At 42.5% G+C, this 26,712-nt stretch overlaps 1 protein-coding gene across 1 annotated transcript in view; it reads left to right on the top strand.

Annotated features, from left to right (window-relative positions):
* CAPN3 (calpain 3) overlaps positions 1 to 26,712 on the top strand; it is a 73,419-nt gene that overhangs the window by 14,230 nt on the left and 32,477 nt on the right. Inside the window, exons 3-16 of the mRNA XM_084632591.1 lie at positions 3,183 to 3,301; positions 4,527 to 4,660; positions 5,137 to 5,305; positions 7,382 to 7,522; positions 11,303 to 11,386; positions 11,817 to 11,902; positions 13,270 to 13,347; positions 14,867 to 15,027; positions 16,468 to 16,637; positions 17,723 to 17,734; positions 20,947 to 21,155; positions 21,833 to 21,869; positions 23,349 to 23,366; positions 24,966 to 25,079. Coding sequence (XP_084488717.1) covers positions 3,183 to 3,301; positions 4,527 to 4,660; positions 5,137 to 5,305; positions 7,382 to 7,522; positions 11,303 to 11,386; positions 11,817 to 11,902; positions 13,270 to 13,347; positions 14,867 to 15,027; positions 16,468 to 16,637; positions 17,723 to 17,734; positions 20,947 to 21,155; positions 21,833 to 21,869; positions 23,349 to 23,366; positions 24,966 to 25,079 — 1,532 coding nt within the window. The remainder of the gene's footprint in view (positions 1 to 3,182; positions 3,302 to 4,526; positions 4,661 to 5,136; positions 5,306 to 7,381; positions 7,523 to 11,302; positions 11,387 to 11,816; positions 11,903 to 13,269; positions 13,348 to 14,866; positions 15,028 to 16,467; positions 16,638 to 17,722; positions 17,735 to 20,946; positions 21,156 to 21,832; positions 21,870 to 23,348; positions 23,367 to 24,965; positions 25,080 to 26,712) is intronic.

Genomic DNA, 26,712 nt, shown 5'->3' with positions numbered 1-26,712 from the left:
AAGCAACATTTGTTAAAACTGAAAATGAAAACAAACTATTTAAACTTTTTCTAAAAAGGTGCTACTAAGGCTCTGAGTTGGCTGTACTTCAAACCACAGGGCTTGCCCAAAGGTCTATGTGCAGCTACCACAGAGTGGCACAAACAGACAAGCATCAACCTGTGAAGGTAATTTTTAGTGGCTTTTAAACACAAACCTACTTCCACACTACAGGCAAGTCTACACTTAAAACACTGCAGCAGTGTAGCTGTGCCGCTTCAGTGAAGATGCTACTTCGCTGATGGGAGAGCTTCTCCCAGTACCTCCGTGAGAGGCAGTAGGTATGGCAACGGGAGAAGCACTCCCATTGACATAGCACTGTCTACACCAAGGTTGGGTCAGTATAACTGCATCACCCAGGGGTGTGGATTTTTCACTCCCCTGAGCAATGCAGCTATACTGATGTAAGTTTATGGCATAGACCTGGCCTACCACAATTCAGTACAGAATAGCCATCAACTCTCTTTCCCTTTTTGTTGATGAAGAGGCGGGGAAAGTCCTCAAATACCCATACCCACACTGGAAATCACCATTCAGGTGAAAGAGGAAGTATAAGAAGTAGGACGTTTCAGGCAGCATTTCTCTTTGAAATGCTTCAGTTTCTGCCTCACCCCTTCATCACTTTACACATCACAGACAAAGGTTAGGCCAAGTTATCCTACTTCTACCCTCCCCATGGCTCCCAACAGATATTGTTCCAAAGGCTCCTTGTTTTCCTTTCACAAGCTCACAGACTCAATTCAGCAAAATCAGAAGCCAATGCGCTGTGAGTTTCCCACAGCCCGGACAACATCGGCTGTGACTCCACAGTTTTGATAAATTTGTAAGAGCAACTTTGGGCTTGGCTGCACTTGCGAGTTACAGCGTAATAAAGGAAACCCGGGCGCACTAGCTCACTACCCATCCACACTGGCAAGGCACGTGGAGCACTCTGACTCCGCGGCTACAGTGCTGCGGGTACTCCACCTCGGCGAGTGGAATAACGTTTGCTGCGCCCCTGCTGGAGCGCTGCAGCGCCAGTGTGAACGAGGTGTAGCTTTACTGCGCCCTGATCAGCCTCCGGAAATATCCCTGTGCTCTTGAATACACCAGTGCTCTTGAACCTGTCAGTGTGGACAGATAGCAGCACTTTCCCTACTGCCCTCTACAAAGGCTGGTTTAACTCAAATCGCTCTACATCTGCAAGTGTAGCCATGCCCATTGTTTGCTTGTTTTAAATTGTTGCTGATGTAATAACCCACCAGCCCGTTATATTAAATAATCCCCTATTGTTCTGCAGGACTTCAGGGACAATTGCTGCAGAGAGGATGAAATGAACCTAATGCATGTTTTAGTCCTATGTTTTCTACAATAACAGACAAGCTGTTTGTTATTTTTACATGCTGACAGTATGCTCAGTCCTGAACAGGATCAATTTAAAAAAAAATCAAGTCCCTGCCCTCAAGGCCTTACGATTTACACAGACAACACAATATGTATAGCGGGTTACAGGATGGTTCCAGCTGTGTGTGTTTTCTTTAATGTTAGATGGGTTAGAGTTTTGGGGCTTGAGGGAAGAGTAAGTTTTGAGGAGGAAAAAGAAAGGAAGTGAGAGCCTGGTGCCCTGGGACAGAGAGTTTGTTAAAGGAGTACGGGCATCATGAAAGTGTCCAGTGTCCAGTTTTGGGCCCCACACTACAAGAAGGATGTGGAAAAATTGGAAAATGTCCAGCGGAGGGCAACAAAAATGAGGAGGGGACTGGAACACATGACTTATGAGGAGAGGCTGAGGGAACTGGGATTGTTTAGTCTGCGGAAGAGAAGAATGAGGGGGGATTTGATAGCTGCTTTCAACTACCTGAAAGGGGGTTCCAAAGAGGATGGATCTAGACTGTCCTCAGTGGTAGAAGATGGCAGGACAAGGAGTAATGGTCTCAAGTTGCAGTGGGGGAGGTTTAGGTTGGATATTAGGAAAAACTTTTCACTAGGAGGGTGGTGAAACACTGGAATGTGTTACCTAGAGAGGTGGTGGAATCTCCTTCCTTAGATATTTTTAAGGTCAGGCTTGACAAAGCCCTGGCTGGGATGATTTAGTTGGGGATTGGTCCTGCTTTGAGCAGGGGGTTGGACTAGATGACCTCCTGAGGTCCCTTCCAACCCTGATATTCTATGATTCTATGATTCTAAAGAGAGAGATTGTGCAGGCAAATTTACCTGGCATTGTAGTTTATATTACAGTAGTGCCTAAGGGTTTTAATCAAAGATTAGGGTCCACTGTGCTAGGGGCTGTACACACAAGTAGTTTGAAAATAGTCGCTGCCCCCTGGAGCTCACCATTGAGGTAGTAAACCTTAGCATAACGTTTATTATTTTAAAATGTAACTTTTAAAAAACCATAAGAATATAATTGTGCAAACATGGACACAGGCTTGAAATTAGAAGAGTTTTTTCAGCATGATAAAGCAGCAAATAAACCTCACAATAATAGAATAAGCAAAACTGGAATGTTGCCCTGAGAATGGAAAATCAAAGCGTAAAACGTAGCCAGAAATACACCAAAGCCAGATTGAGGCACAGATCCTCCTCCCTGCTCTGTCTTAGCATGGAAGGCTGTCTTTAACAGTCAGCTGGGAATTCAATTTGGATCGGTGACTTCCCAGTTGTAAAGCCAACATAGCCAGCTGTATTCCACCTACTCCTGCCCCCAAGCCTGGCCCAGCAGGCATTCTAGATGCCACAGGGTATGGCTGGAGCACTTTGTGGTCTGGCAGTTCTGAGTTCAGACATTGCAGCCAGTGTAGGCTAAAGCAACCTCACAGAATAAAGAAGTACTAGACGCTAAGGATTTGTGAATTTGTGTAACAAATTCTGAGCAAGCCAGAGGAAAGTGTAAATTATACCAACTCAGACTCCTCTCAGTCCTTTGGGGCAGGGATCATACCCCCTCTATGTTTGTAGAGTGTTTAGCAAGTGGAGCTCCAATCCTGATTTGTGCTAATGGGCACTTCCCTAATACAATATTAATGTGCTATGCATGTACTAAAATACATCATAATACACACAAAACACTCTAGTGGCTGGAGGAGATGGACCACTTGTCCCATAGGACTTTGCCCTAATGCCTTTGACCCTTCATTTTGTCTGCTGCTTCTGCTTGTTTACAGGTGACTGCTGGTTCCTAGCTGCCATTGCTTGCCTGACACTGAATGAAAAGCTACTCTGCCGGGTCATACCTCACGATCAGACCTTCATAAAAAACTATGCTGGGATCTTTCACTTCCAGGTGAGTCCTTTCCAAAAGCAGCATGTAGAGTAGTGATGGTATTATCCAGGGAGTTAAATGGAACACTTGTTGCTCTGACAGTCCAGGAAAAAATTGTTCCCTTTGTCTCATCTATCTGATGACAGTGCAAGTGACAAGGGCGGGGGAGATGTAGGAAATAAATTCCGCCATGCCAGATTATTCTAGGAGAATCACAGAACAAGCAATCTGCCACAGTAATTGAGGAGCATTAAATCACCATTGAAACATTTGCAAATTAATATGCCCCATGAGTAAGAGAGAGCAACAGGTGTTCCCTCTCATTGCTCAGCTGTCCCATGCTGCCCACTACATGGACTATAGATAAACTGTTAACTGGAAAGGGGGCCTATTTTTAGTCTCTCAAATAGCTGGTCTGTGTTGAAGACCTATTGTAAAAGAATTGATCATTCACCGATTGATTGATTGTTTTCTACATTACCTGTGATCCTACGTCTGAAAAGACTCTATGTAGTGCTGTGTATGTTGCATGAGCGAACTCAGTCCAGCTACCACACTTGCAGCTTTCATTGCAGTTTTACAATGTCTTTTCTCAACCTCTCCCCACACCTTCCTGTTTGCAATCTGGCTGGATGGGTGATTACTGTGAAAGTGTGTGGGATTACAGGAAACTGAAGTTCTTTATTCTATCACAACACAAGGCCAGTGCAGCACAAGGTCCTCCATGCTGCTCCACATGGCCGAAAACCCAACCCAGTAATCCTGGCAGTGTTTGGGGGTCTGCAAGTTACAGGGCCACACAGAAGCCATTGCTACTATTCAGGAAGAATGAGGCTCCAAGGAGAGGAGGAGGTAGACTCTTCAGAAATTAGGGTAGGAAGGGTAAAGAGAAGGTGGTGTGGATTAAGATGGACATTTTGGGTGGACGACCAAAGGGGCATGGTGCAGGAAGGAGATCCTCACTTTGAATTTGTGCTTCATGACCATCTAAATATTATGTCTCTTAGTCTTTTAACACCAAGGTTGAGCTCCCACTGACATAAATTAGGGTTGTAGGTACTCAGCACTTCTGGAAATCAGGCCTCAAATGCCTAGCAGAGATCTCCAAAAATGTTTAGGAAATGGACCAAACTCATCACAGTACTTAGCTACTGGAATTCCCTGGCCTCATGGCTTTTCTAACTCTTAAGCCAGATTTCCCTCCCACCATACTCACTAATACATTTTTCTGTCTACTTTTATTCAGTTCTGGCGCTATGGAAACTGGGTGGACGTTGTCATTGATGATTGTTTACCAACATATAACAACCAGCTGGTCTTCACCAAATCTTCCCAGCGCAATGAATTCTGGAGTGCTCTGCTGGAAAAGGCCTATGCAAAGTAAAGGAATGCTTTAGAATTGCAATACACCTCCAATAGCCTTATGTTATATGCTGTGTGTGGGGAGGTGATGATATGTCTCTATACCACAGTTAACATAATTATCTTCCAAGTAGATGTGGAGACAAGCCATAACGAAGAAATTTTCTTGGATTTCTCTTGAAGAAGCCCCTCTTTGAAAATCTATACATGTAAACAATATTTCCCCGTGGTGTTCATGTAGTTAACTTTAGTGGCTTAGACTTGGGGCAGGATGTAATAAACTGTAGAGTAGTTTCCAGAGTTTGGCCTACCATTTAACCAGATGTCAGCAATTAGTTCTAAAAAAACAAACAACTTACTTTTGTAGGTATATGTGAATGACCCACATTAAAATTATTATTACAATTATTAAAAATTTTCAACATGACTTTTACCAAACTGATGAAGTAGAACCAGGATTGTTTATAGCATAACTTTTTTTTCTCCTTTCCAAGACTCCACGGGTCCTATGAGGCTTTGAAAGGAGGCAATACTACAGAGGCCATGGAGGATTTCACAGGAGGAGTGACAGAGTTCTATGAGATAAAAGATGCACCCAAAGATATATACAAGATCATGAAACATGCCAAGGACAGAGGATCGCTCATGGCCTGCTCCATTGATGTAAGTCCATGTGAACATTGCGGATAAGGCATACTGGATTGCAAAGGAGTGGGGTCTCTAAATCAGGGGACAATCACAGATGTCTTTGTAAGTGCTTTGCTAAACTGGCATAGCGCCAGTCTATTTCTAGGACCAGAGTATCTCTGTTAGGTCTGACTTAGAAACTCCACCAGGAAGGGTGGGAACTTCCTGTACGTTATTGACAACTGGCTCTTGGGAAAGTTGACAAAAAGTGTCCACACCCAAAGAAGAACATGGGATGTTCAAAAGAGGTCCCCTTTGCTTCAGGCTTCACAAAAAAACTAAAATGTTATACTGGAAATTTTTAGCTTTATTATAGCTTATAAAGAATAGGGACCTAAATCCTGAGGTTTTTACTCAGTTTTCATTCAGTCCATATGCAGACCAACTCCCACTGTAGTCACTGGAAGTTGCCTTAAATATGGACTAAATTAAGGCCTCAAGATTTGTCCCACAAGGAGTAAGGAAAGAAGCCCTGTTTTGTGGTCTGAGCAATGGGCTGTGAGCTAGGAGACATCGACTCTGTTCCCAACTCTGTGACTTCAGGCCCTGATCCTGCGAGTTGCTCTGCACCAGTGGACTCCTACACCCACACAGAACCCCACTGACTTCAGTGGGTTTAACAGCAGCAGAAGAGTCTGCTGTGCACAACAGCTTGCAGGAGAGGCCCCAGCTATGTGACTTGGGGCAAGTCACTTAACCCCCTGTGCCTCAGTTTGCCCATCTGTAAAACAGATGTAAGAATATTTATGTGGTGGGGGTGTTGTGAGGATAAACTTATTAATGTTAGTAATACTAACACCTAGCTCTTATATAGCATATCACATCCGTAGATCTCAAAGTGCTTTACAAAAGAGGTCAGTATCATCATCCCCATTTTACAGATGGGAAACCAAGGCACAGGGTGGGGGGAGTGACTTGCCCAGGGTCACCCAGTAGGCCAGTGGCATAGTTGGAAATAGAATCTGAGACTCCTGAGTCATGTCTATCCTCTAGAATACACTGCCTTTGTACACTGCTTGTGAGAGAGAGAGAGAGAGAGCGCTAGCTAGATATAGAAGTTTAAAGCAATATTAATCAGCACAGTATTTCTGAGGCTTTAATTTTCTTAAAGCCTAAAAAGATCAAATCCATATCCTGCCCCTGATGCCAGAGGAAATACATCCAATGGGGGGCGGGGAGGGGGAGAGACATATTAATGCACTGCCACTGATATTGATTAATCTTCCAGAAAAGTGATGCTGAAACAAGAACAAAAATAAACAAAACTTGTAAGTTAAAGAATTGCAATTGCAAGCTAAGTACATACAAGTGGAGGGGGCAGAGAAAGAAAGAGGAGTCAAATTAATTCCTTTATATAAGTCCACTTGACTTTTTCTGCAAGGTTCCCGACTATCTCATGAAGTTCTGATTTTCCAGAACCATTAGTTGCAGAGGTTAAAATGGAAAAAAAGAGGGAAACGTACACATTTCGGTGGGCTTGGGTTCTGAAGCATCTTCTGGGGAAGCTTCTTGGGACTTTAACCTTTTGTGGCACCACACTGCCATCTTGTCTCATGTTGTCATTTGTGGCCATGACTTCACTGCTTCATATGCCATAATTGCATGGTGACATAGTATCACCCACACAAACGAAGGTAAGCAGCTGGGGCGCTGCCATGTCTTTTTGGAAGGAGGTGGAACAGGAGTAGAGCAGCAACATATGGCTTTTGTGCAGTAAGTAGGGTGATGTGCCCTCTCATTACAAGTCTCTCATTTCTCTTTGACCTTTGTGCGGAACCGAGTCTATCCTAGTAGTGAGAGGCACAGCTCATTTCAGTACGAGTTCAGGACTATGGCGCTACCGTAGTAACACTAGAGCTCTGGCATCATCGGGCCCTACAGATAAAAGAGCAGAAGCTCTGGTATGTAATGAAGGAGAATGGAAGTTCTCTAATTAAGCTTATCTTCTTCCAGCTCCTTCTCATTTGTCTTTCATTTTCCCTTTTCTCCTCCTCTCTTTCTTCGCTAATTCACTTCCCATGTACCACTTCTTTCTCCCATTTTCTGTACCAGGACAATATGGGCTTCTCGTACAGGACTGCGCCTCAAAGTGATCTTGGGGAACTAATTGCCCGAATGGTGAAGAATGTGAATAGCATGCTGAGGACTGACTCAACTCTAGACTTCCAAGGCACAGATGAAAGGCCAGCCTGGGTTTGTATGCCTCCAGCAATCACTGTCCCCTGCCTCCTAACTCTTCGCCCTGTAACCATATGTCAGGGTTCCTTCCCCACTCTGAACTCTAGGGTACAGATGTGGGGACCCACATGAAAGACCCCCTAAGCTTATTTCTACCAGCTTAGGTTAAAAGTCTTTGCCCTGGGATTAGGTAAAATGCTGCCACCACCAAGTGATTTAACAAACAATCAGGGAAAGGACCACTTGGAGTTCCTATTTCCCCAAAATATCCCCCCAAGCCCTTACATCCGCTTTCCTGGGGAGGCTTGAGAATAAACAAGATGAGCACAAACCAGCCTTGGATTTTTAAGACCCAAAAAACCCAATCAGATTCTTAAAAAACAGAACTTTATTAGAAGAACAAAAAAAGATAAGAGAACAACTCTGTAAGATCAGAATGGAAGATAATCTTACAGGCAGTCAGATTCAAAACACAGAGAATCCCTCTAGGCAAAACCTTAAGTTACAAAAAGACACAAAAACAGGAATACACATTTCCTTCAGCGCAGCGAATTTCGCAAGCCAAAACAAAGAAAACCTAACGCATTTTCTAGGTAGATTACTTACTAACTTTACAGGAGTTGGAGGGCTTGCATCCTTGATCTGTTCCCGGCAAAGGTATCACACAGCCAGACAAAAGCCTTTTTCCCCCCCTCCAGATGTGAAAGTATCTTGTTCCCTCATTGGTCATTTTGAGTCAGGTGCCAGCCAGGTTAGCTGAGCTTCTTAACCCTTTACAGGTAACAGGATGTTGCCTCTGGCCAGGAGGGATTTCATAGCACTGTATACAGAAAGGTGGTTACCCTTCCCTTTATATTTATGACACCAGTTAGAAAAGCACAGCAACTGTGTTTTCAAATTCTTTACACATTGCACTGAGTTATAAAATATCAGCTGAAGATAACTAAAAAATTGTTCTAAAAATCATTGGATGTCTGAGTGTTCTTAGGTTCGAAATTATTTCAATCCTCTCAAGATGCAGTGACAGGTATAATTCTCCCAAAAGACTTTCTTAGCATCCAGAGAGGCAGCTGTCAGTTAAGATCACAGCTTAGAACTTGTGTGAACAACTTGCTCCCAAGAGAGAAGCAACAACAAAAAGTGTCAGGAAGTGTGCAAAAGAGACAGATTAATTTAGAAGTTAATAGAAGAAGGACAGAAGGAGAAATAGAACTTTTCCTGTTTGACATCAGTTTTTAGTCTTGCAAAATGATGTAATTCCTTGGGGAAGTACACAAATGTATACAAATTATGTAATTTCTTGCAAGTATTCTTGACTCATGCACAAATGACCCTCCTTATTTCCAAGCACAGGGTGTTGAAACTGCGCCTATTCGTCTGGCACTGTACCAGAGTTCCTCCTCTGGTACCACACACTAGTAGAAGTTCACAAAAATTATTCCTGCAGTTGCCATTCCTGTTGCTATATTATTTGGCTGGGGGCTACACAGCTGAGCCACCCATCCAAAGCCGTGATACTGGGAAGTCACTGGCTGTCTCCTAAAGAGTCAATTTAGCAGAGATGGGGACCAGTGGACTTTTGGCAGGGGCAACATGAGAATTTAAAAACTGTAAAAGGTGGGGATTGCAGAGGGGAGGAAAACAAAAAAAATTAAGGGGATAGAGAAATGAAAAGAGGAGCGCTGGAGAGGAAGTTAGATGGGAAGAATATTAAAGTTTAAAAAAGGGAAGAAGGAAAGAGGAAATGGACACAGAAGGGAAATAATGGAAAATAATTTTGACAGCCAGGTTCATTCTATTCTATCTTGTTGTTTGGATCAGACTCATTATCGTGGTACCTGACTCTACGAATTCTCCATTTCTACCCCTCTATGTCTTATTTATCGTCGGAAATTCATGGAATGGCTTTTGGCATGTGCATGCAATTCTTACACATTGTATATTGTTATACTACTGTGATTTCAGGTTCCTTTCCAGTGACAAAAATAGTGGAGGAGGAGAGGAAAGTTTCATATTTCATTTCATACGTATGAATTTGATCACTTGGGCTTTCTTTTTGTTGCTTATATCCACTATAACCCTCTCTTCAGTTCTCTCTCTTTCCAATACATGGATATCCTCAGCTTAGGAAATAAAAACATGTCAGGTACCTGAATTGCTGGTTAATGCCTCAAAGTATCTCTCAGGAGTCCTGAGCATCTGTAGGTTGAGACTCAACCCCTGAGCACATCACTCTTGAAACTCAATTGGTCAGACTTTTTTTAAAGCATGGCTGTTATAAATCATTTGGAAATATAATGTGCATCTACAAAGAAAAAGAGAATACATGTTAATATAAGTAAGTAGGAACAGAGCATAACATAAGACATTTTAATACCGTCAGTATAAGAGCATAGGACGATATAAAGTTAAGAGAATTCTAATATGTAGACTATTGACTCTGGTGTTTCTAATGGTTCTGATGTTACTAAAGGATATGCAGTAGAAACCTGCTAATCCAATAAAAAAATTGCCACTTTGTCACCTCTCAGCAAAGGCTGAATAGCAGAAATTGTAGAGAAACTTCATATTGATTAGATTTAATTATTTTGAGTAAATATACTGTAGGAAATATACTAGTGCATTATGAGGTGTTCCCATAAACCAGTAAACTAAACTAAAAATAAATGAGCAAAGTACATTTTGTGATTTAATTATTAATGGTCTCTATTGTTTTCATTCACTTACTAGATGGCAAAATTCACAGTGAGTCTTGCAGTTACCAATGCAAATTAGTGAGGTAACTCTTCGGCCCAGGAAGTGGCTGAGCACAATCAGGTCTCCTGGCATTGCTTGGCAGGACATATGTGCTCAATCTCCAGATCCAGAGTGACAGTGCTACCTTTTGACACTACAAATGTGTATTCAGACTAGTGATGGCCCTGAGCCACAAAGTTCAGATCAGAATATGAGCTTTACCAAAGTTTGTGATGTGGTTAGATCTGGAATTTTCTTTTAGATCCCTCATTAATTCATATATAGTGGTAATAAACAAGACTCCCTGCATGAATATGCATTAAAATGCATATTCAGTCATCTTCAGAAATGGGAGAGAGGAGCTTCTAGATGTGCGCACGCTGGCCGATCACACACTGGACTGTGGAAATTATTAGTATACATTTATTAACCTTAATTTGGGAAGATTATGTACTATATGTATTTTACAACTTTTAAAAGCAAGCTTTGTACTTTTGGATAATTTAAGCATTATACCCAGATATATAGAAACTCTTTAACCTGTGTATTAGATCATTTTAACATTAGCTATGATAAAAAATAATTTAAATCAGTTTATTCTGTTTCATAATTTCATTGACTTTTGACTGCAGAAGGGATCACTAGTCTGACCTCCTGTATGGCACAGGTCAAAGAATTTTACCCAGTAATTCCTCCATCAAGCTCATATTTTATGATGGAGTTACAACTTTTTTTTAAGAAAGACATCCATTCTTGATTTGAAGACCTCAGGTGATGGATAATCCACCACATCCTTTGGTACGTTGGTCTGTATCTGGCATATCCTCTCTTAGGGATAGACTATAACCTAACCTTGCAGTTAGATTAACTCTATGACTGATGAGTCTTCTCCCACTCTAACATCTATGATCCTATGAAATAGAAGCAAATGGTTATTGTCCCAATTTCCAAGTGACATATTTGGAGTCCTAGTGTGGTGCAGAGGGAGAACATGGCTTCCTTAAGTATGGGAATGGGTCTGTTATGCGCTTCTTACTGTTTTTATTCCATGTTCCACAGACTATAGTCCCAATGCAGTTTGAGACACGCATGATTTGTGGGCTAGTCAAAGGACATGCCTATTCAGTTACTGCAGTGGAAGAGGTATGTATGGATTTATTCTTTCCTACAGCTAGGAAGAAGCTGTTGTTTAGGACAGACAAGCAATATGTCAAAACGGGGAGAAAATAAGAGTTATGAGTTTTTGTAAACAAAATAAACATTAAAATAATACAAGTTTTCTTGAAAAGGAAGAGTTAGAAACCCATCAGAATCTTGGTTGGGGGGGAGGGAAGTGTGGATAATGCACAGCAAGTTAAACCAAGGGATACTGGTGCAAAGAGAACTCCAATATGCCCGCATTCATGCTGCCTTGTGCTTGGAGAGTGTCAGATCACTGGAGGGGTAGGAGACCTCTAAGGAATATATAAGTGCTGCAGGAAGTGGGCATGAGTGATTCAACATGTAGTACATTTCCTTCTGAGCCCATGCAAGACTAATTAATTTATTCAATCGTATTTTCTTTTTCAACAAGACATCATTTAAAGCTGGAAAAATAAAGCTAGTGCGGCTAAGGAACCCCTGGGGACAAGTGGAATGGAAAGGAGCCTGGAGTGACAAGTAGGTGAAAAGCAAACCTAGGAATCTATAGGGTGTGGTTAAAAAAGTCATTCCACTTTAAACACATTGTGCTTGTTCTGTGATTGCATCCTAAGATGAAAATGAGGTGTATGCAGTGTCTGTGCTCTTGTACTGACACCTGTACTTGGAATATGAAAGTATCTATTTTTCTGGAGGCTGCACTGAGTGCTTAGCTGAGGGACTACTTTAGGCAAGACAGGATTTTAAGAAAATACGAAATCTACTTGGGAAGGGGAATCTTGATGACAGGGAGAGAGGAAAGAGCATGGCTTAATAGTTCAGCCAAGAGCTTTTCCTGCCTATTGAGTTCTGTTGCAGACATAGACAAGACTGTGACCTGGAATGGGAGGTAATCTTCTAATGTACTCATGGGCAACGGGCATCCCAGGTGAGGATAGGCTAAGCCTCCCCAAACAGCCAGGCGTGGCCCTGCCCATGCTCCATCCCCATGACCGCCTTCTGCTTGCCGCTCTTCCCCCATGACCCCAGCCCAGGCTGCTCCTTGTCCCCGAAGCGGGCTGTGGCTGGGGCTAGAGTGGGCCGGCCAGTGGCCTAGGACTTGGGGCAGCCGGGACCGGTGCTTGGGCTGCCCAGTGCTGGGGCCACCCGCCCAGCGCTCTGGGGCTGGGGGCACCCGGGAGGGCAGGCTGGGGTGGCCTGGGGCTCAGGGGCCAGCAGCCACAGTGTGGGTCTTGGGGCTCTGGCGGGGGTAGGGGACGGGCCTCGGGCACAAGGGGCCCAGGTGGGGGCTAGCCTCCCCGCAGGGGCAGTTCATGTGCCGCCCATGAATGCACTGAATAGCAGGAGGAACAGGGATCTGAGAGAGAGAGAGAGAGAGAGAGAGAGAGAGAGTGTGTGTGTGAAAGAAGGAAAGAGATTCCTCACTGAGTTTTGCAAATAGGACCCTCTATCACTCTTAAAATAGGACTGGAGTTTGCAACACTTTCCATCTCTGACCCAAACAGAATAATGACAGTACCACAGATTGCTGAGTGCCATAAGCATGAAATAGAACTAAAACCTGAAGTGTGTGCACACTTGCCTGCCTGTGGGGGAGTGGTAAAGTAGTGATTATGGTAAAGTTGATAGCACAAAATAAGAACAGTGAATCAAACTTGTCTGTCATATCAGCATTAAAAGGAGCAGGAAGAGGGAAACTGACTAGGATAGTTGCAGATATAGTAACAAAAAACCTGCCATTCATGGCTGTAACATGATTAAGAATTTGGACATTTTTGTGCCAGCTGTTGGCTTTGAACACAATAGGGCTTACAATAAAGTATTAACAATTTCTTCAATAACTGTGTATTGCAAAGTGCAAGAGATTCCTGTTTCTTCTTTTGCAGTTCAGACGAGTGGAACTTAATTGACAAAGCAGAGAAAATCCGACTACAGTACAGAATAGCAGAGGATGGGGAGTTCTGGTGAGGATACACCTTCTTCCATCTCAGAACTTGTGTTTTCCCAGAAGTGCTTCCATGTCTGTGCTTGACTGGGTACACATGAGAGTTCCTAGAGACGCCAAAAAGAACCATAACTCCATAAGTTAAGGTTGCACGGACATTCTTACTACCGGTGATCTGATGAGCATGTGCTTCCCGATATGAACCTAGTATGTTCTGCCCCAGAAGACAGTATATGCTGTCCCCTACAATAATAAACTTAATTTCAGAGGGATTATTCTCTGTACTTCCAGATTATTGGCAGAGTTAAAAGATACTGAAATAATCAGTATAAAATCTCTAGGGCAACCAATATCTCTGTGTCTTCTGCACCTCCAGGAGGCATTCACTAGAAGGCTACATCTACACCTGGAGCAGGAGATGTGATTCACAGTTTGAGTAGACATATTTGCACGAGCTCTCATCAAGCTAGCATGCTAAAAATAGAAGAATAGCCACGATAGCTCAGGCAGCAGCAAGCGGCAGCATGGGCAAGCTGCCCTGAGTATGTACCGATAAGGTCCGGAGGGGAAGGGATGTACTCAGGGCAGCTAGCCTGTGCCGCCAGTCACTGCTGCCCATGCTACTGCAGCTACACTATTGTTTGTAGAGCATTAGCTCAATGAGAGATAGCATGAGTATGTCTACTCAAGCTGGGAATTGTACCCCCAGTTCCAAGTGTAGATGGAGCTTGTAGGTGACACAGAGGAGGCATATTCAAAGAGAATGTTATGAGAGGAAAAACTGGGTAGCACAAACCTACTGTATCTTTAGAAGACAAAAATAAATTATTTAATTTGTGTTGGATATTTTTAAATAAATCCAAATAAATAAATAAATGGGAGGTAATGTCAAGCCACAAAATTCAGAAGCAGATCTGAATCTAGATTTCAAACATCCTAAAGTTGTGGAGTAGCAGCCTTGTTAGTCTGTATCCGCAAAAAGAACAGGAGTACTTGTGGCACCTTAGAGACTAACAAATTTATTAGAGCATGAGCTTTCGTGCATACCCATTATTGACTACTTGAACTCATGCTTTTGATTCCTACACAGTCATACTGTCAATGTCCAAGCCATCCTGGTCGTGCTCTTCCAGCAGTGAGACAAGAGGGTGAGGAAATTCAGTTGGATTTTCCATACACACAGCATTTTAGGGCACCACGAATCTAATTAGTCTGCCCTTGTCAAACAGCAACCAGGGTGGAACCAGGAAGAAAAAGGACTGCCAAGTTTCCATATTAATAGGAATGACAGAGCGTCTATTATATGGACTATTTCAAAGTGGTGCACAAGGAGGTGGGCACAGAAATTGACATGATCCTTAATCTTTATAAACTTAATTTCCTACACGCCGTTTTGTGTAATTGAGATTTTGGGGTGGGGAAATTGGTTTTATGGGATCCATTTTCAATATGAACCCAGAATCCAAGTTTTCTTATCTGTCCACCCCTATTCTTTGGTTACCCATTATTTTCTCCTTTCCCCCTCCCTGCTTCTCTAGGATGTCATTTGACGATTTCATGAGGTACTTCACAAAGCTGGAGATGTGTAACCTCACACCTGATACTCTGGAGGCTGATAAGCTCCAAACTTGGACAGTTTCAGTCAATGAGGGGCGTTGGGTGAGAGGCTGTTCCGCAGGAGGTTGTCGCAATTATCCAGGTGAATAAAATCTCTTCTAGTAGAACCAAACTCCCTTGGCCTGTGGTTGTGTCAGATTTCACAGGCTATGCAGAATCATGCAGCAGCCTAATCAGCACTTGATCTAGGAAAAAATTCAGATTCTGCAAAAATTGAGTTGTTGATTTGGTAGTTGGCACATTCCTGAGTCCTGAGGTAACAGCACAGCATGGCATGAAGGAACACTGTATTCCTGGACGTATCATTTTACCAAAAGAGATGTAAACCCAAAAGGCCCTAACTATTTGTTGTTCAAATATTCTGTGGCACCTGTTGTGAGAGAACAGATGTTAACTTCTGTGTGCTTGCCTAATTTCATTGTAGATATTTACATTCTCCCAATTTCAGTTTCCTCAGGAGTTTCAGTGAGATATATAGTCTTCACTTTCTGTCCTCGGTTGTTGTACACATTTGCAATGTTGCCATAAAACAACTGCAGCATTTCACATAGGGGTAGCAGCATTTCAGTGTTGGCTGAAATTATAGACATGTGGTAGGGTTTCTAAGTTAGTGGTGGTTTCAGTTTTACAGTGCGTAGCTTGTAAATCATCAAGGGCTTAAAGATGCAAAATTCTCTAAATACTATAAATGCAAGATACTCTTGTTTGCCTCGCAGATTGTTTGTTGGGAAGGGGTGGATGTTCTGAAATAGGGCAGTGTCAATCTGATAAAATCCTATCTTCACTAGAATGTGAAACGAACCATTAAATCAATTATTTTCTGAACCAGCAAAGGTAACAACAGGGAGTAGAATGGATGCTTTGGCTTATCTTGCAGAAGTTCCTCTTTGCATGGAACTGGAGAAAAAACAGGAAAAGTACACCAGATTATTCTTTTGTTAGCTCATCTTACTGCAAGTCTAGGCTTCCCCACCACAAGTTAAGCAAGACACATATTGGAGAGGTGAGGAGTCGTAGCAATTAGGTTTTGGCATTGTATTCCAAAAAAAATGTCTAATGTAAAGCTATAATGTACTAAGACAAATAAGACTTGATGACTGGGGTGTCAGTAATACTTCTTACTGGAAACAGGAGCCTTCTTTCAAACAGGTTGGGAAGCCCTGCTGTATGGAATACAGTAGAATGGCTACTACACAAGGTAAACCAAACTGTCTACCATCAGTAACAGCGCTAATATCAGTGAGTATGCAAAATACGCATATAGCCCCATAAAGGAGTCATATGGTGAAGAGTCACTTGTTGTATAGGCCAGCTTCCATCTTTGCTTGCAGAAATCAACTTCTGCCCAAGGAATGTGTAAAAAAGGAGATTAACTCAGTTTTTGACCTGTCTACCAAGAACTGAAAACCAGGAGTGAATATAGGAGATAAATAGAAGATAGAAGTCTTAGCCAATGAGTATCATCTTAAAGAACTGAAGTTTTATATTAATTTTGTGGGGGGCGGTGTCTGGGGTTTTGCAGATACATTTTGGACCAATCCTCAGTATCGCTTGGAGCTCCTGGAGGAGGATGATGATCCTGAAGATAATGAGGTTGTCTGCAGCTTCCTGGTTGCACTGATGCAGAAAAACAGAAGAAAAGAGCGCAAACTTGGAGCCAACCTCCTCACTATTGGCTTTGCCATATATGAGGTACCATTACTACCAGGATGCTGTTCATTTCGCCAGTGCCACACAGTTCAGCTGATCCCAAATTGCAGCCCAACAGTACAAATCCTCCATGGACTGTAGCTAATTTTATAATGTAGCCTAGTTTACATTAACTGTAGATTTTGCCTTTAAACACAAAGATTTTCAAGGATTCCAGCAAGAAGTTGATTTCTACTACTTTTAAAAAATTATCCCTGTGGCAAGCATGTGTATCCATCTTCCAGAGAAGATGCAAGAAAATGGGAATAAAATATTATCTAATATTTACTAGTAGGTCTGTTATGGCAGGCCTTTCATGGTAAAGATTGGTCTAAAACCAAACCAGAAATTGTATCAGTAATGCCTATCAGTAAATGGGACTAAGCAGTCTCATAACAATACTGAAAGAATGAGGAGTGGCAGCTTTTACTATTCAGTGGCTGGAGAGAGAACGTGGTACCTGAAAGAAACTCTTCTAGAGTGGATGAAACTAAGAGAGTAGGGAAATTCAGGTCTCTGTATTCATTTAGTCCATATTAATTTACAGATAGGAATTTGCCTTGTGTCACTTTACCTAGAAAGATCCCTTTCCAATCCCCATTCCCGACTTCCCCACATTGCTCCTCAGTAGCATCCCGAACTTCTCTCTGGCCAGGGGATTTACGCCTATCAGAATCAAAGACTGCATCGCCACTGGCAGTACCCTGTAATGGTGATGACAATCACTGAAAGTGTGAGGTGAGATAGACAGAAGTACATGACCTGATTTTCAAAGGTATTGAGCAATTTCACTTCCTGTTGACTTCAATGGGAAATGGTGTTGTTCAGCACTTTCCAAACCTATGTTTTACTGTTAATCTTGATTTACTTTGCAGGGGAGCCAAGAGAGTTTGAAGGGAGGTTGGTTTTTTTTACGTAAAGGAGTGAGGTTGGTTAGAATGTTTATGTGATTTGAGGAACTTAAAATTGATGGCAGCATGCCTAGAAACTAGGACAAACACTTTATGTGTTCTTACAAAGCTAGATAAAATAAATAAGTGCACTCCCCCTGCATCCCTAACAGTTTCCCTGCTTTGTTTCTCTCTCAGGTGCCAAAAGAGGTATGAGCTGAATGGAAGAAGAATTGACATCATGGTGTAAAGTTCTCAGATAACGTAACTTTTGTGCCTGTCTGTGTAAGCTGGCTGGGCTTGTTTTCAGTGTTTTAGCACAAGTGACAATCTTACCCTTTCTGCTTTGAGTATCAATTAGCTACATTGTGAGTTCACATCTTCTCTTCTTATTTCTCATTTTATATTTTCTTTCCTTTTCCCTTTCCTCAATATTCATCTATTAAGTATGGATCCCACTCATGTCTTTTACAGTCTGATACCATGGACCAATGATAACCATCATCTGGCTGTTGTGTTCCATGCAGCTAAACCCTATAAAACCTGCAGACTGCTTTCTTTACCTCCTAAAGATATGCCAGGTTCCTGTGTCTTCTGCAGCATGGAGCTTGCTATATAGTTGCAGAATTCACTCCTTGCTGCAGAATTATCTTCTGGAAATTAGGGCTTTGTCTACACTACAGACCTCACAGAGAGAACTCTCCCGCCAGCATAATTAAATCACCCCCACAGACACTCTCCCACAGACATAGAGCTGTCCACACCAGCGCTTTTGTCAGTGACAATTATGTTAGTTGGGGTGTGTTTTTTTCACACCCTGACTGACAAAAGTTTTGCAGACAAAAGTGCTAGTGTAGCCAAAGCCTAAAGCTGTCATTTAAAAAAATGTATGTTCCCAGCCCTTATGATTCCAAATAAACCTGAGCCTTCAGATAGTCTGGAACAATAGCACCAAGGGAGGTATGAACTGTCCATCTCAATGGTGTGTTAACTGTGAAATTTCAGGATCATATTTTGAATATTGTCATTGCTGATTATTTTACAGCTGATCATTTCAGCAGAAAACAGCTAGCGAATGTGCTTAGCTCAGAATCCCAAACCATCTCTCAATCTCTTCCCAAAAGCCCTACCGTCCCTACTAAGCTGCCAAAACCTGCAGCTTTCCCCCATCAATTATGATGCAGTTATGTCTTGCCAATAACAAAAAATCTGTAGCACACGGAGAATCTACAGAGAGAAAGGTAAACTGGACATAAAATCAGAGTATTTAATGTAAGCATACTGTACTTATAGAGTCAGACTTTAAGGCCAGAAAGAACCATCATCTAGTCTGACCTCCTGCACACTGCAGGCCACAGAACCTCTTCAGCCCACTCCTGTAATAGATCCCTAACCTCAGGCTCAGTTACTGAAGTCCTCAAATAATGATTTAAAGACTTCATATTACAGAGAATCCACCATTTATACTAATTGCATTATTTTCATAGTTAATTACAAATTGAAGTTTTTATTTATCTGGTGCAGAATTTTCATTTTGCCCACCAGGCTGCTATAGAAGTTAGGTGGTTTTGCATCTTCCATCATGCCCAGCACCAAAGGGCAGTGTCTTAATTTTATATTATGTGTAACATAATCAGTCTAGTTTATTACAAATATATCTTTATATATTTCTCTTGTTAACTGGGCTGTTAAACCTTGTCTTCTTATTTTGCCATCCTGACACTTGCTGATGAGGGAAGAGTCATCCAGCAGTAGGTTTCCCTGCTGTTCGGCTCAAAATACACGCTATATTAGCCTGCAGCATTGCAGGGATCCTGGAAGTAACAGAGCATTGTTACAGTGCCCACAACCCTGGAAGTAGACTCTTTGCAAGCAGCATTAATAAAGAGAAACGGATCTCTCACTTGGAGCCTGAAAACAGCAGGGGACAAACACTGATCCTGTAAAACAGCCAGACTCTTTTGGATCTGATCTCTTTATCAGCACAATAGTATTGCAAAATTAAGCTAGTTGTGGGTAGAATTTAGCAAAAGTTATTAGAAATTTTATTCTCAAAAAGAATTTGAGAATTCTTTTTTAATTCAAATTAGATTTTAAATTGAATTTAGTGCTGGTAAAAGATGCCCAACTGACAGCCCTGGACAATGAAATCTTCAGTTTATCCAGAGAACATATATGGCAGTGGCAGTGCACCAATGACCCTTATCAACATGCTTCAACCCTTTCTGGAGGGACAATCTGTAGAGCAGGGGTGGGCAAACTACAGCCCAGGGGCCACATCCAGCCCTTCAGATGTTTTAATCTGGCCCTTTGAGCTCTCACCAGGGAATGGGATCCGGGGTTTATCATAGAATATCAGGGTTGGAAGGGACCTCAGGAGGTCATCTAGTCCAACACCCTGCTCAAAGCAGGACCAATCCACAATTTTTGCCCCAGATCCCTAAATGGCCCCCTCAAGGACTGAACTCACAACCATGGGTTTAGCAGGCCAATGCTCAAACCACTGAGCTATCCCTCCCTGCACGGCTCCCAGAAGAAGCAGTATATCCCTCCTCCGGCTCTTAAGCGTAGGGGCAGCCAGGGGGCTCTGCATGCTGTCTGTGCCCCAAGCGCCGCCCCCGCAGCTCCCATTGGCCAGGAACCAAGGCCAATGGGAGCTGCAGGGGCAGCACCTGCGGATGGGGCAGTGTGCAGAGCCGCCTGGCCATGCCTCCATGTAGGAGCTAGAGGAGGGACACACTGCTGCTTCTGGGAGCTGCTTGAGATAAGTGCTGCCTGGAGCCTGCACCCGAGCCCCCCTATGCCCCAACCTCCTGCCCCAGTCCTGATCCCTCTCCTGCCCTCCGAACCCCTCGGTCCCAGCCCGGAGCACCCTCCTGCAGCCCCAGCCCCACCCAAGAGCCCGCACCCCCAGCCAGAGCGCTCACCCCCTCCTGCACCCCAACCCCCAATTTCATGAGCATTCATGGCCTACCATACAATTTCCATACCCAGATATGGCCCTCGGGCTAAAAAGCTTGCTCACTTCTGCTGTAGAGGTTAAGAAGGTAGTTTTTTCTCCAGGCTCATTCAGTCCTGGCCTCTGTGCTGCCAAGAAGTTAACAGTTAGTGCCATTTGTGCCTGTGGCTTTGTGATGTGGATACCATCATTTTAGCAACACAAATGAGACCACCAACACATTTCAGGTAGGCCACACAGCAGCCATCAAATGCTAACAACTTCCAGTTAGAGGGGACCTAGTTGGTGACTTAAGATAAAAGGGTCTATATCTATTACCAGCCTCCTGTACCTTGTATTTCAAAGAAAAAGTTTTAATTGCACAGGCATTTTCTGCCAAGGTCATGTGCTGTCTGTGTGGGATCTGCCTGGGAGCTATGTAAGATCACGCTGAAGATGGGATGTTTGATTCTTTTGTTTACAGATGCATGGTAACAAGCAGCACTTACAAAAGGATTTTTTCCTTTACAATGCCTCCAAAGCTAGAAGTAAGTCATATATAAACATGCGAGAAATCTCTGAACGCTTCCGGCTGCCTCCCAACGAGTATGTCATCATCCCATCGACATATGAATCTCACCAGGAGGGAGAGTTCATCCTGAGGGTCTTCTCAGAAAAAAGAAGCCTTTCAGAGTAAGTTCAAGGGCCAGTTATTTGACTCTAAAGAAGCGGATGAACCACATGGCCCCCCTATTCCCCCCCAAACACACATACTTCTTGCGTGTGCGCGCTTACATCCATGCGCACACACACACAGAGTTCTTCTTTATTTAGGTTTCTAGGTCTCTTATGAAAAAGAAGCAGTTTCTTATGCCTTGGAAGAAGGATACTTTTTGCCTGCCTGAATTTGTGAGCTGGATCTAACTTCGGCCATCAGGGAAACATCATGGAATTAAGCAATTATTTCTTTTCTAGTGTTCATCCCTCACTCCCCCGATAGGTTACACTCCCTGGGTGGTCCTGTCTTCCTCCAAAGATGAGTAAACTTGGTAGCTGGTTTCACTTTGCTCAGAGCTAATTAGCTTGTTTTGTTTTCCCCAGCTGACAAAACTCACTGGCACTGCCAACCTCAGATTTTACAGGATGCATGCCAAGCTGTGGCACACTGTCATAGACAGTATTTGGATACACAGCTCAGTTTGTGAACAGAGAGCCATGTCTAGACTTTGTCACTATAGAAAGAGAAGCCGATTTGAATCATAACTCAAGTTCTCATTTGAAAGTTCAAGTGGCTCTCTCCAAACCAGTTACAGAAACAGTGTAGGAGGGTGGCCCTTTTCTTCTTTCAAAACAATTTTTCCTCTCTCTAGGGAAGTTGAAAACAAGATAGAAGCAGAACGTCCTTCTGTGAGTATATTTTGCTTTCAGTTTATTACATGCAATGTTTTACTGTCTGATGTCATACAAACAGTATACTGGGTCACTACCCCGGTCCCTTCTGTGTGTGAAAGTAGGAAAGAGTGTCACATCTAAGAAAATAAGTAACAAGAGGCCAAGGGCAGGCACCTCATGGTCCCATTAACATCAATTCCCATTAACTCTAATTGAGCAGCTATCTTATCATTTAGCCCTACAGTCAACCGATGGAACTCATTGCCACAGGATGCTGTGAAGGCCAAAAGTACAACTGGGTTAAAAAAAAACAACTAGATAAGTTGATGGAGGATAGATCCATCCATCATTAGCCAAGATGTTCAGGGACATAACATCATGCTTGAGTGCTCCTAAACCTCTGGCTGCCAGAAGCTAGGACTGGATGACAGAGGATGGATCATTCAATAACTGCTCTGTTTTTGTTCATTCCCTATGAAGCATCTGGCACTGGCTGGTGTCAGAGACAGGATACTGGGTTAGATGGACCATTGGTCTGACCCAGTATGGCCATTCTTATGTTTTATGTATGGAGAGACCACATCATATGACGTAAGACTTCATGCCAGACCTGAAGCCTACTTTCAGTAATGGAAGGCTAGTGCTTTAGGCACTAACCAGATCTGGACATTTCACCATCACATGTGTCCTCACCAACTTCATTTTGCACTGTAACTGAACGTACAATAAAGGCCTTGTAGAGAACCTCTTCATCTGTAAATTGAGAATGCTAGTTTACTGTAGAAAGTCTAGATTGTGCTGTAGAGTATTCAGTGTGAAAGTGACTTCTCATCTGATAAAGTCAGAACAATGTTTCTTTGTGGCTCCTTTTGAAAAAGCGTGTGATGATAAGTACCAGTATTCTACAAATGTCTCCAAACGGTAGCAGTGATTTTAATTAATATCAGTTATCCCTACAAACTGTTAACTCTTTTATTTGAGCTAGCTGCAACATATTCAGAAGGGGGAAGACAAGGACTGATATAATAAAATGGAAGGAATGATGGGTACTCAGTTCAACTCAGGCAGGACATAATTTAATTGACCCTTGCCTACCACTAAGTCACCCTTTCATTTTCTGTAATGTTAAATGAACACTTTCAAGACTGGTAGGCTTAAAATAGCCCCACCATCTTGATATTGGTTTGTGGACACGGTTGTATCAATCTCCAGTACCCTGCTTCCTGTAAAGAGGGGAACACTTAGAGCTGAGGTGGAGGTTTCTCAATTTGGGCAGGACAGTGGATGAGATGAACCCACTGATCTGATCTGGTATGGCAATTCCTACCTTTCTATATGTCACTCCATGGAGCTCAGATGTGAAAGATGTATGAATGTAGCTAAATGGCAAAAATAAACAAGAGAGAGCAAGAATGACATTGTACAGTATAACTTTGTACAATTTATATTAAATCTACAACTGTGTTTACTAATATCACTTTTTTTTTGGTTCAGAAAAAGAAAAAAGGCAAGGTGGGTCTCTGCTTCAATAGACCTGAAAAGTGCTGGGCTTGAGTAGGGTAACAAGCATGCGGTTATATTAAAGTGGTGCTGCACTCTTGTTAAATGCCTGATGATATCACAGAAGCTTGAACTTTTTGCCAATGTCAGAGTGAGTTATCTGCATATGGGAACTTGATTGGTGTTAGAGCTAGTTTCCTGCAGCTTTCTGCAATTATACTCTACCATAGGCAGTGATGGCTTTGTCTTCCTATTGTATAGCTAATAAGAGCTTTGCAGGATAGTGTACTCAGCTCGCACAGAGAAGATAGCACCTCTGAAACTTTCCATCCCTATAGGCCTGATCCAGATGCTGATCACCCAGGACTCCCATTGTTTTCAGTGGCAGCTGAAGGTGTCCAGCAGCTCATGGAATTGGGTCTTGTTTCTGACCTGTTACCCCAACACGCCATAAACCCTCTCCTTCACTCCCAGCTCCAGACCCTTCTCCCGGTATCTCCCTTTCCAGCACAACACAACCCTGCTCCAGACAAATGTCCTAGTATCCACCTTCTACTGTCAAATGCTGCCACTTTTCCTGCCACAAAGTCCTGCTCCCCAAACTCCCACCAGCTGTCTAACCCAGCTGCCATCCCCCTTCTCTAGTAAGCTATGGGTTTCTCCCACCCATCCCTTACAACACACTCAGCTACAAAGTATTCTCTACCTTGAAAGTAGGTAGTGATGTGAGAATTATGCTATTTTTCCATTTGGGGGATGCAAAAATAAACCCCATTGAAACAAGTTATAAGGATTAATTCGGTAAACTCCTGTTTGGACTGTTATTTGCAAATTACCATTTACGTCCTAGTCCATAAAACATCCAAAATCAGGTGAGCACATAAAAAATACACGGCATGTCCGGCAAGAGCAGAGCAATCGTTTCTGTCTTTGAAAACATTAAAGAAAAGCAAAGAAAGCAATTGCGCTTTGCGCCTGAATGCCTCACAAGTCAGTACTGGGAAGGAATCAAACACATGCACTGTACAAAGATAAAACATTTCCATACTAACAACTTAGCTCATTTTCTGCATGGGAGTTATTGTAGTGCAGGTGGCCTTTATTGCTACTGCAGTGTTGCCACCCTTTCTGTGTGAGGGCTGTTAAAGTTAGGGTGACCAGACAGCAAGTGCGAAAAATCAGGACAGGGGGTGGGGGTTAATAGGCGCCTATATAAGACAAAGCCCCAAATATCAGGACTGTCCTTATAAAATCGGGGCATCTGGTCACACTAATTAAAGTACAACAAAGAACGTGGCTGGCCTCTTTTTTTGCTCCTAAAACCAGGGAGTGTTTACTGCATAAATGGCTTTCCTGTACAAGGAGAACTAATTCCTATTTTTGCACAAGGAGTATTAACAGCATGAGTATTACTTTTTAGCATGATGAGAACAGTAACTTCAGAGCCACCTTTGGCGCAGTCTCAGCTGTTACCACACTTGGTACCCTTTCTGTGATGGGAGCTGTTGCAGCATGAGCATGGTCACAGAATGGATTTTCTCAAACACTTTGCCCTCCTCTATTATGTAACTTCCACTTCTCTTCTCTTTGCTCTCTTCCTCCTCTCTCTAGCCAATCATCTTTGTTTCTGACAGAGCAAACAGCAATAAGGAGTTGAGAGTTGATGAAGCATCTGACAAGGAGAAGAAAAAAACGAGCAGAGATGAGAAAAAGAAAAACGATGAGGTTTCTGTACGAGTTGGCATGAAGAAAATGGAGCTTGGTCTGGCTAGCATGGGGAAGTGGCGGGGTGGGGGCCAGGAAACTGAGAATTATGAGATAAGGAAAACCCTTTTAAAACTGATAACGGTTTATCCAGACATAATTTTGGCTGATTTAGAAATTTCAGAGAGACAAGGTGGGTGAGGTAATATCTTTTGTTGGGCCTTCTGCTGCGAGAGACAGTTAGTCCAATAAAAGATATTACCTTATCCACCTGGTGTCTCTACTATAGTGGGACTGACACAGCTACAACTACACTGCATTAGACCTTTCAGTCAAGTCGGTGGATATATTGAAATTGAGACAGAAGAGATCGTCCCTGCAATGATTTTATGCCTATGTTGGAGAGAGTGGTTCGTTTCATAGGAAACATGTTGATCTTTTGTGATGATCTAGACTGGGGTAGTCTATTTTTTTGTCAAGGTCCAAATTTCTTGGTCAAGGTATAGTCAAGGTCCAGACTCCAGAGAAACATTTTTCACACTGCAATAACAATAACAATGATAATAAATAAATAAAAAGATTTCATGGTCCATTCAAAAGTGTCTGGTGGTCTGGATTTGGCCCACGGTTTGTCTATTGACTACCCGGATCTAGACTGTGCAAGATGACACCTTTACAATTAGAGAAGTAATTCAATCAGTTGCTGATCAATCTCCCTGTAACAGCACCTGTTGTACAGGCAGTGTGTAGAAAATAAACTCATGTGGACTTCAAGAGGCTCCTGTTGATTACCAAGGCTTGTCTACAGTACAATTTCTACTGTGATTGTATCAGCATTGTATTTTACAATGCAGTAGTGCTCTAACACCGTTATAAATTGTGCAGAGGGCATCAAATTGTGTTATAATCATGGTATAGCCCTGTAAAGACCTGACCTTGCTCCAGCATGGTTTATATGTAGTTGGTGCTAGCACAGTCTGAACAGAATTGCTGCTAGCAAGGTCTGAGTGTAGTTTTCCTGCCCCTTCCGTTCAAGGATTGTTTTCCTGAAAACTGTGCTAGCCAAACTATTCTCTAGCATCCGTCTGAGTAGCCTGTACCCTTGATTCTCTAGCATGGTTACATAATAGTTTAAAATGCTCTTCACAATGGTCAGGAAAAAACATGCTAGACACTGCTATTAATAACCATATTTAAACAGTTGTTGCAAGGAGAATGTCAATCATAAGCTCTAGGTCCTGTCTATGCTGTAACAATTACTATGATAGTGGGGACCCAATTACAATACAGTTGTTTTCTGACATATATTAAGTTGCATTGTAGAAGTGAAAACACTGTTTTAAACTGTATCTTCAAATCATCCTACAGCCTTGGACTTGACAGGGTTCCAGTATAGTTCAGGAACATAATACAACACAGTTTAGTTCTAGCTATACCGCAGGACTACACCATCTGTTAGCTAAGTTGGGAGGTTACCAAGTTGCAATCAGGTCACCCAAAGCTGTTTTTACAGCATGGTTGGGTTCTAAATTGGGCTGTTTCTAAAAATAACTCCAGTATAAATATTTATTTAAAAGATCAGAGAAATGTTATAATAAAATCTATATTTTTTTTCCCTCTGACTTATTTTTCCCTTTCCAGCCCTAATGTATTA

This window comes from Lepidochelys olivacea (assembly GCF_965140295.1).
Source record: "Lepidochelys olivacea isolate rLepOli2 genome assembly, chromosome: 6".
Classification (NCBI taxonomy): domain Eukaryota; kingdom Metazoa; phylum Chordata; order Testudines; family Cheloniidae; genus Lepidochelys; species Lepidochelys olivacea.
The sequence above is the reverse complement of the archived record's forward strand: the minus strand, read 5'-3'. Positions and strand labels throughout refer to the sequence as shown.